The sequence below is a fragment of the Acipenser ruthenus genome, chromosome 2 (assembly GCF_902713425.1).
Source record: "Acipenser ruthenus chromosome 2, fAciRut3.2 maternal haplotype, whole genome shotgun sequence".
NCBI lineage: Eukaryota > Metazoa > Chordata > Actinopteri > Acipenseriformes > Acipenseridae > Acipenser > Acipenser ruthenus.
In genome coordinates this window covers 23,129,438-23,140,472 of record NC_081190.1, presented here as the reverse complement: position 1 = coordinate 23,140,472, position 11,035 = coordinate 23,129,438, and the positions used below count along the sequence as shown (strand labels likewise).

Genomic DNA, 11,035 nt, shown 5'->3' with positions numbered 1-11,035 from the left:
GTATTATTATTTTAAGTATATTTATATTGTAGCTTATATACTATTTTATCAGCATTCCTAGATTGTCCAAAAATAAGCGTGTAGGCCTATGTGTTTTAAACTATATATATATATATATATATATATATATATATATATATATATATATATATATATATATATATATATATAGTTTAACCAGAGTTTAACATTGATGCACATTTTTCTGTCAGAATACAGAAGCATTGCTTCTTTTCTTCAGCATAAAAAAGCAGCGGGCTAATGTGGTCAGAGCTATGTTTGCAGCGTATTTTGAGATGTGTTGTAGCAGCCTCCTGGGATAGGAATAGGATAGGATAGGAATGTATCCTTCTAATGGTAGCAATTCAACAAAATGATTCCACCAAGGGCAGTTAATGATGATGATGATGCGGCGTCTTTCCTTGAAACTCCCTGAGCATGTCAGCTTTGGAAGGAGGTTCCCGAAACACAGTCACTTCGCCCCTCCTTCCCCGTTTCTGCCTTGCTGGCCCCTGTGCACTCTCTCCGTTACTCAATCGGTAATGCATATTTATACTGTTCCGAAACGGCAAGAAATTAGAGAAGGGGGGGACGGAGGAAAGGAAAAGTTATTTACCCTGACGTCAATTTGTAAACAAAATGGCGAGCCGGGCTGGGAGGAGGAGCACGGTTTGAGACAAAAAAGAAAGAAGTAGCAAATACCAACTGTGCTGTCTTCATTTGTATCCAGTGACAGCGGGCAACATGAAGTCTTTCAAGGCGTTGTTCCCCTCGAACTTTTTTAGGATTGCAAGAAAACTGGCTACCGAAGCGAGCTGCAACTAGGAGTTAGAGGGATCATTCTCCGGAGGACCTAAAGTGGAGTCAACTTTTTCTTTTCTTTTTTTTAAACTAAAAAAAAAAATGAACATTTTTTTTCCCCCCAATGAGAATGAAAAAGCAATCCCGTTCTCAGCACTGCAACAAATTTGCTCAGCAATTTAACTTCTGACACGCGTAGGACATTACAAATAAAAATAAGGGCATTCAAATACAATTTCCAGGAACCGCTCGCTGCAGGAAATCTTTGTGAGATTGTAGCATATTTTTGTTTACATGTTCTTTCTTTTTTTTTGTCACAATATGGTATTTAGTGATGAAGAAGGGGTGAATGATCTGGTACCAAGGTAGCATGACTTCCAAATAAATGTAAGTTACTCTTGATGTTTCATGTCATGAGTGATCATCTTACAGAAAGATAAAGGGTATCCTAGACGCGCTTCCAAAATATACTGTATTTTATTTAAAATTTACTCTATTTATTAAAGTCATAAGACCATGGCTGTGAGGTCCAGGAGACCCTGGATGAGTGTTGTGCTGGGACTGATTCTTGGATTTACCGCGGCTTCTTGGCTTATCGTTCCTAGGGTGGTGGAAATCAGTGGCAAGAAGAGAAAATCCACTGTCTGCTCTTACTATAGCAACGTAGCAGGTATCGGCAAAGCTGCAGACAGCACCGGGAGCAGCGTCAGCAGCAATGCTTGGCACATAGACAAGGACAGTCAGCTTTTCAGACGGGAGGAAAGCGAGGAAGAGAATGACAGCAGACACAGGACAAGCAACGGCAGTGGGGATGGAGATAGACCGATATCCAAACCCAGAAATTTCCTCTACGTGGGTGTCATGACAGCAAAGAAATACCTGGAATCGAGAGCCGTGGCAGCTCACAGGACTTGGACACATTCCATCCCCGGGAAAGTAGAGTTCTTCTCGAGCGAGGGGTCTGAGAGCGTCCCCGTGCCCATTCCCATCCCAGTGATCTCGTTGGCAGGAGTGGATGACTCCTACCCTCCTCAGAAAAAGTCCTTCATGATGCTGAAGTACATGCACGACCATTACTTGGACAAGTATGAATGGTTTATGAGGGCAGACGATGATGTCTACATACGAGGTGATTCATCAATGAGGTTTTAAACTACATATAAATACAGTTTGATTGCAGTTTATACTAAACACTTAATGTTTTTGTTTGTTTCTTTGTTTGTGTTTATTAATGCAGTATTGCTATCTTACATCAAACGAAAATTAAATTGTTTATTATGGCCAATAGCATTTCATCTCACACAAACAAGAGACGCATTGTAACAATCTAAAATAGAATGTAACGGTTCAATTGAACTTTGACCACAGTATTTTATAGGGAATGGAAAAGTATTCAAACTTTTATGCAGCCCATAAGGCTACTATTTTGACCAAGTTATACTTACATTACCTGCAATTCAATGACCGGCATTAAAACTTCTTGCCAGGGGCAGAAACACTGATTTAAAAAAAAACAAAATAACAAAACAAAACAAAAAAAACACGTATGTCGGTCCTCTGTATTATTTTTTGATTTAAGGCGGACTTTTGCCGTGTTGATGGACATTTTTGAGGAGGAACAGAATAATAAGACACATCACTACAAAAAAAAAAAAAACTGCCTTGGTGTGCTTAGTGCATGCAGTTTCGGTTTCCTTTTTTCTTTACCTTTACATTTCCCTTACCACTGCATTTAACTGGTCTAATATAATCTTATAGTTAATTTAGAGGCTACATATTACCCATATGCTAAGAATTTAAAGCGTTTTTTTTTTACACCTCACGACTTTTCTGACGTGAAAGGACACACATTGCAATATGAAAGTGCATACTATTGTTGTTACAGCTTTCAAACAGAGGCAGTCAAATAGCTGGCAGCATTGCAATTTAAAATGTAACTACGCATTCTGTTCCATTCACAGGCTTCATTACATTATATGTGTGAAACATTTGTATACGCCGGTATTGCCTACCACATATCCCAGTTTGAAGATGATATCTTGTACCATGCTGTGAGACAGGAGACTGTATCATAACATTTTTGTGAATGGCTATAATCAACATTGCTTTGCTGCATGTAGATTTACATGGTGAATGCCTTTACAAGTTTTTCAAAAATCATTTCAGAAAGACTAGACTCAATTTGAACAGGGGCAGTCTAAATGTAGCTGCAAAGGATTTTAGGTTTTGGCACTGAGGGCAAGTAACCTAAACACACAGTAAGCAAGGAGAGGTATTACAAGGTGTTGTGTAAGGGGTCTAAGGAACATTTTGGAAAATCAGATTCTCTTGAGTGCACTGAGTTCAACTATTTGAAGCCTTAGGGGTGTTCTTCTAGCGAGGATGCTCATGAAAACCCAAGGGGCTGGTAAGTTTACAGTGACCTGAGGTGTCCGATAATCATATTACATTTTATACTAAAATAATACGACTGCCAGGTGGGTGGAAGTCATTCCTAGTTTACCCTTTTGTGCACTGTACAGTTTGTTTATGTTCCTTGTAGCTGTAGGTATACAAGTATACAACTACATAGGCACCTCCAGGGCAGCAGAAGGTGGTATTTATTCCCTGCAAGTTCTATGAACAGAAGGCAAAAGAGAATTTCCCAAATAGCGTTATTTTATATTTAATGTGCAATTATTAGTTAACAACCTATAAACCTGGGCCGCTGCAGTAGGGAGTGAATCAGTTTAGTGCAACAGGAATAACAGTTTTACCAGTGTGGTAATTTAGAACCCAATGCAATGTCTTGTCTTTTGTAATCAATGTAAAGCACAGTGCTGTCTACCTGTCAGGATTCTAAGTATTTGGTGACCTTACCTGCAGCCACTTTTTTTCACTGATCCTATTTGGTTTAAATCTATTATTTACAGGATTTTTGACTTGAAGCGAGTACACGATTTTTCAAACTGTTATTTATAGTTCTTTTTTTTTGTTCAGGTTATATCCTTTTTAGAAAATATCAACTTTAAAAGTAATTATTAAATGTTAACAATTTAGCCGGATCTTTGAATTAAAAATCTATAAATTCATGGCAGTATTTAGTCAGCCACTCATAAAGAAATTGTCTGTGGCCTTGAATGAATACTTACCATTAAAAAAAAAGTCTGTGATTCAAAGATGTAATTGTGAATGACACACAATATACCATATGCAGTTATAATGTGATGCTTAATGCATTGTAAATATGATCAAGATTCAGGAAGTGAAAGCTTACTTGTCCTCTCTATTGTAGTTTGAGCACCCCTCCAATGCAGTCTTCCCTGGTAATTAATATCCTTTACTTGTATGTATTGTGTTGCATTACAAGCTCTTTCAGTTGCAGCTGCAGTTCTGGAGTGAAACTGGCTGTTTGGAGTAGAGCAGGGTTTTACTTCTGAGCAAACAGCTCAAGCAACGTATACAAATCTATAAAGCACTTTTTTAATGAATACATTTTTGGTTTGATTTTTAAAAAAAGTTCTAAGGAACTATTTTTTCTTAGCTTAGTTTTAGGTGGAAGGATATTTTTTAAAAATGACTTTTTTCCCAATTTAGTTAGTTAACCCATTTTCTAAGTGCAATAAGGCACTTCAGGGTGTACTCTAATATCAACACGCCCTGGGTGTTTGAAGGCACTCGGCTTCACCTCATGTCTTGCAATGCACCCGGGTGTGGTGATATTAGAGTATGATATAAACATACCTTGGATTTCAATTATGATGCTTTGAACTTTGTGCAATTATTTTATTCTATATAGAATAATGGAATACCGAAACCCTACAGTTATTGTTATTGCAATTGATGTTTATTATTTTATACTTTTGAAAAGGCACAATAATTAGTTTTAAAGCAAATGCTGTGAGACTGGTGGTCAGCGTAAGAAATGTAACTGTTGTACAGTACTAATGAAAAACATTTGTTCTCTGTGGACTGCAACAGATTACTGATTGCCTTTTTAATGAATACAAGACAGTGTATATTACTACAATTTCCACTTGATGTTGCTGTATAATGGGTTTTCTGTTTTATGGCCCTTTACAAAAAAGCCAGTTATACTAGCAGACCAGCATGGTTTCAGCTTTGAAGTAAGAATCTGATCTAAAAGTCTAAGACTACATCAAATACTTTATGGAATTGTAGGTATTGTAAATATAATGGATTTGTAGGCCCTTTTCATCAAATTATTGCACATTGTTGTTACCTTTAAGTGGAGTGTATAAAACAGCTTATTTTTTCTACTAAAGGAAAAAGTCAACTGCTTTCAATACCTGTCCCCGTACTTTAGAATCATTGCCATTTTTTCTGTTCTCTGCTAAATGTAATTATGAAATACTTATTGTTTGTCTGTCTTGTTTTTTTTTCTGTATACCTGCTTATTCAAAAGGCGACAAGTTGGAGGAGTTTCTCAGATCCCTGAATAGTAGTAAGCCAATGTACTTGGGACAGACCGGATTGGGCACTACTGAAGAACTTGGAAAACTGGCGCTGGAGCCAGGGGAGAATTTCTGCATGGGAGGACCCGGCATGATCTTTAGCCGGGAGGTGCTGAAGAGGATGGTGCCTCACATAGGAGAGTGTCTCCGGGGGATGTACACCACACACGAGGACGTAGAAGTGGGCCGATGCGTCCGGAGATTCGGGGGCACCCAGTGTGTCTGGTCATATGAGGTAACGAGCACAAACAAACAGCACATGCTACAGTGTATTTTTAATGCATTTTGGTCTATTATGAGGCCTCTTTGTTGCACTGCATTGATACAAGTGGAATAAGTGGAAGACATACATTTTGGATATACTTAACATGTTTTGTATTTTCCACTGTGGTACAGCTAAGTTGGCGACTGTGCTGTTTAAGATATATAGTGCCTCACATATATTGTGGACACTTTTCATAGTCATAAATCATACATCCCACATCCCAATGCTTGTTTCATAATTTGAAACCAGCATTGCCTACTGATTATGAAAAAAGCACACTTAAATACAGTTAATAAAGTTACAAAGAATTCAGATTTTCTGTATGGTTTTATGGTTGCTAGATTCATAGGGAAATTACATAATCATAATCCTCATAGGAACACAGCAGTAATTCCAATCAAAACTAGTCACATGATTTTCCCATGTGAATTTCTATCATCAGAATACATGGACCATATTGTGACATTTTGAGGAAGCAGATATTTTTTTTAATATGAAACATACATTTTAGAGCTTGAGTACTTCCACCCATTCTAATTAAAAGCTTCCATGTACAAAACCTGCATGTCAGAATTTAATATGTAATTTGTAAAGTGTGGGCAAATCCTAAATTATTAACAGTATGGAGAGAGCAGTAGCAGGAAGTGAAAGTCAAAACGTGGCACATTATTACTCAAAAAGCATAATTCACTAGAACCTTTTTCAAACACACAAGATGCAACCTAAAGCAAAGCAGTATTTGGTCTTGAGGGAAAAAAAAGAAATTGCTTAATGTATCTGGTTTCAAAAAGGCACTTCAACCCTGTCTTATTTCATGGTTGCAATATCATCTTCTTCAGACAGTTTCTTCTGGCATCAAGCTGTTTTAATGAATGTTTTTATTGTTTCTTTTCCTTATTTCAGAATTTACACTAGACTACACGTTAGCCAAAAACTGATAATAAGACTTATCTGCAGTTTAAGAAAACAAAGATCCTGTTTTCCAAGTTTCTAGATGATTGAAGATGGATTATTTATTTAAGGGATCAAAATACAGTAACTAAAATCTGGCATGTCTTAGAATGTTATATCGATGAAAGGGTTTGTAAACAATGTGGTGTAGCGTCTTGGCCAAGGCTGGTCTGTGTCCTTTAAACCGTGGACCCAGACACAGAAACTGTAGTTTAGTGCTTTCTTGCACCTTTATTCACAAAGATCACAAACAAATAAACCAAACAAAACACAAGCCTAACTCCACCAAGGAGCGCTAACTAAACCTTTACAAATTCCTAAACTATAAGCTGTATAAAAGTAACCAAAACACTTGTAGGCAATGCAAATATTGCATTCCCTGTTTTTACCATTTTCAGGTCTGCTTACACAGGTTTCACACAGGTTACACCCAGGCTTCACACAGGCCTTGGCCTTCCCACAGATAGCCTTCCCACAGACAGCCTTCCCACAGACCCTAGGTAAACATTTCAGACCTGTTTAAATACCTGCCTGCTTAATTACAGGCCGGTGTCCATAATTAAACTAGTACCAGGTGATTTTCATCCTGACTCTACTTCAAAGCCCCAAGGTATTCTGGAGGATGTAGTCCTCTATCCTAGTTGGACTACATGTTTCCCCCTATTCTGCAACAATAAGCATAAGATTTAGTTTGACAAGTAGCTTGTGATATCAGTGGTTGCCAATTTAGTACTGTCTACACTATGCCTTTAAACCTTATTAGTTGCCGGCTTAAAAGTGCTAAATACGGTTAACGTCTACACTACGCAGTCTCGAGTCCGATAAATTAGATTGCATCAGGTAGTGCGGTTTGTCAGAAGTGTGGCTGCTGTAATACCGAACTACATTTTTTGTGTATCCTCCAATATCCCAAAATGCTTTCTGATATGTTTTGGCACGTGGACATTACAAATACAGTACTCAGAATAGGTGCCTGAAGGAGTTGAGAATGGCTATCAATACTGCTGCACCGACAATTTCTGAGGCTTGTTGTAAAATGGTGGATCATGGCGCAACGTGATCATATGCCGAAATCAAAGCACATTGATATCTGGAGTGATTAAATCGGTCAAGGAGAACTTCAGAGTTCAAAACAAAACGCGCGCATTATGATAAAATGTGCCTTGTGTTTTTAAGACACAAAGCCATAACGTTCATGCTAAGAAGCGCTATGTCTTTCGTCAGCACGGGCTCCATATTTGCTGGGCTGTAAACATAAAATACAGTGCATGGTGGGATAATCTCATATTAAGTCCCACAGTCCATTGCGCTGCTAGGAACTGTCACCAGGTCAGCCTTTTCTGATTTACTTCAGAGGCTAAATTGAACTCTTATTACTACACCGTAAGGTTGCTGTGTCGTTAATTGCTTTGTTATGGAAGCATCTCCTTTCAGTGTATGTAATGTCTTTATGAAATCCCATACAAATATAAAACTACAAAAAGGAAGTCTTAAAAAAATCCTGGGAAAAAACAATGAGAAACAGAGGAACCATATCAAGGAAAAAGCTTGTATAGGCCTGTATGTAGCTTGTTCTTTAAAAAGTAAATTGTTTTGTGCTTTTTCTTTTAAAGAATATTGTAAATATACAAAGCTGTGTTTTTTGGGGGTTTTTTTTATACCAACTCTGAAAAAATGCTTTTTTATATTTCTATTGTCTTATGTTTATGTTCTAATGATTTGATAAACCTTAAAAATACAGCAAATTGCTTACATGCACCAGAGCACTTTATCTGCATAATGATAACAAATACCACTGTCAGCCTCCTTAAAGTGTTACAGAACCCCTGCAGTGTTTAGAAGAAACCCATTACTTTACATTTTCTGTATCCTGTGTTGTCCATATTACACCATGTTTCTTTTCAATATATTTCCAATAGTTTAAATATTTTTACTATTCGCCCATCACTTTGTTTTCATCTGCTACTCAAGAACGTTCTTCAGGGGAAAGACAATTTTTTTTTCTTCTATAGATTGCAGTTTATCCAGTTCATGCTTCCTCCTGCAACAGTGCTGCTGCTGTGATTGAGATGAGTGGCATATTGTGGGAACAGAAAACCAGCATTGTTACGGGAGGGAGTGTGATCTGGATACACTGCGGTCCTTAGAAGACTTATTTTTTTGTTTTCTACTGCTGAACGCTCCTGAGTACATTTTGAGAAATGTATTGCCCAGTTGATTTATGACCCATCATCATGTGTGATTATTATTATTTATTTTTAAGTCGGCAATATGTTTACAGACCACTCGGGACACAGCAACGGTAACCTAATGTGTTTCTTGAAACGTTTGCAGGATTCTCTATGGGTCAGTTAGGTTTACTTTTTAACATGATCTGTGTTTGTGGTGTTTACATTTGGCAAATAAAATAAATGTTTGGATCTTTAAAAACGTAACACTGACATGTAACAACAATGCTTTACACTGTATATACAGAATTATACATCCTTTTCTTGAACCATTATTTTGTAGCAGACTCCAACAAATGTACTGTACCTGTAGGTAGATCAAAGGAAAGGCTGCCTCCAGGGTTAAAAGTAATGGGCTCAGAAACTGTAAGCCTTGGGATACTAATTGAATCCATTGTGGCTATAAAGTTTCCTAGATAAAAAGGTTAAACTAACGGATAATACTTTACAACTGACTGAAACTGAAATGTTTCCACTTCCACTGGCACATGAAATCTGGGTGCATTGATACAGCAGCTTCAGTGTAGAGAAAACGAAAGATCCAGTTCTCCAGCAAGACCAATTAAATGAATGGCGCTTTCCATTATTGCTCCAAACCAGAAAGGGTCTGCATTGTCAACACTGATACCCAAGTGTCTAAATTATTGAAGGCGGATTATTTATTTAAGGGATCAAACTAACTAAAATCTGGCATCTCTTAGAATATTATATAGATGAAAGGTTGTATCAGTGTGTAATTGTGTAGCCAGTACTGAATAAATAAGCATGCTGTATTGCTGTATGGATTTAACAATTTAGTCACTGCAAAGAGTTGAGTAAGGCTTAACCTTTTCATATGTGCTGCCAAGCAGGCCTGTATCCCTTTTCGTGAAATCAAGACAAATAAGTATCTCGGTCTTTATTAACCTTCTGGAACCAACTAAATGGCAATGTGCAGAAACAAAGTCCTGTATGTAAAATATGTTTAATCAATCCATCTTTGTAGTTAAGTGCTGATGTATAGTTTTGCCAGAAAAGTGATCACAAGATAGCATGCTTGCTACGTGGCATGTAGTACAGTTTATGCAAATCATTGCAATTATACTGCATTTCTTCTTAACCCCTTAAGATACACAAGGATTTGAGCGGCTGTGCAAACGCTTTCTTCTTAAGATACATCTGAGAGTGACTCAGGTATCACGAGGAAACTGACAGTTTGGATGACCAGATCCAACCTTTCAGTAAATTTTAAACCCTGTTTCGTGCACCCAATTGCAAAAAAAAACAAAAAACAAGTTTGTGGTACACATATGTCCCTGGTACCTTAAAGGGTTAAATACACTACCACACGCACTGTGACATTTTTGGATTTTTAAGACTGAAAAGCTCTTTTCCCACAGTTGTCTGCAATTATGTTGTAATGGAAACCTTACCTAATGAAAGTCATTTGTATGCAAATGCTACATATTTTCTGCTCCACAGGTGGCCTTTTCTGATAAGGTTTTATTCGGTTGCTGAAGTTCCATTTGTAAATGTATTAATTATTTTAACAGGAAATGAATATGTGCTTTATCTAGAAATTACGGATAATGCTGAATTAAAACAAATCATTTGAGTATTCAAATGGTACTGCATACTGTGTGTGTTTTTGAAACGGGTGTTGGTAAGTTTTTATGAATATTTTATTTTTAATAAGAAGTAAGTCATTAACCAGAACAAAAATTGATGCATAGCAGCAGGTGCCATTGAGGATTGATAACAATTTATTGGCAACTGTCCCGTAAAAATCTGTGCCCCCAATATTTCAAAATGACATTTTCTTGGGCACCCCTCAGCTTTGTCAAAGGTGGCTGGAAGCTGCAGGCTTTAAAAAAAGGAAAAAGCTGAGCTTGATGTTTCATTTGGAGATCCAGTAAACATTGGGGGCTAGCTTTCGAATAAAAACGCCTGTGTTTTCTTTATGCCAGAAAAAGCACTGTACATGTTGATAGCATTTCCACATACCTTGTGTTTAACACTCATCTCCTGTGTGTAATGCATGCTGGAAAAGCACTACCAGGGAAGTCAGTGCATGACTCACTGCAGGAGCTCAGTGCTTACTGACTTTTTTTAAGGCTTCCGTTTTGAATAATTTTACCATATGGTATCAATGACATCTGTTCAGTCGGGATCCTCTTGAATTGAACACACTCAGAGACAAATACAACCGAAGAAGCTGTGCAATCATGGTTGTTTAACATTGCTCATAAGTATTGGCCACTGAATTTGCACCGGTTCGATACAATTGTGAGCACCTTGACTACAAACGGCATGCGATGATATCAGTTCTGCACATTACCAAAATGCTTCAATAAAGG

General features: G+C 37.4%; 1 protein-coding gene across 1 annotated transcript in view; it reads left to right on the top strand.

The window, feature by feature from the left end:
• Positions 1-324: 324 nt before the first annotated feature.
• Positions 325-11,035, top strand: part of LOC117963497 (chondroitin sulfate synthase 3-like) — a 107,957-nt gene continuing 97,246 nt past the window's right edge. Inside the window, exons 1-2 of the mRNA XM_034903758.2 lie at positions 325-1,930; positions 5,207-5,490. Of these exons, the coding sequence (XP_034759649.2) occupies positions 1,318-1,930; positions 5,207-5,490 (897 nt within the window). The 5' untranslated portion in view covers positions 325-1,317. The remainder of the gene's footprint in view (positions 1,931-5,206; positions 5,491-11,035) is intronic.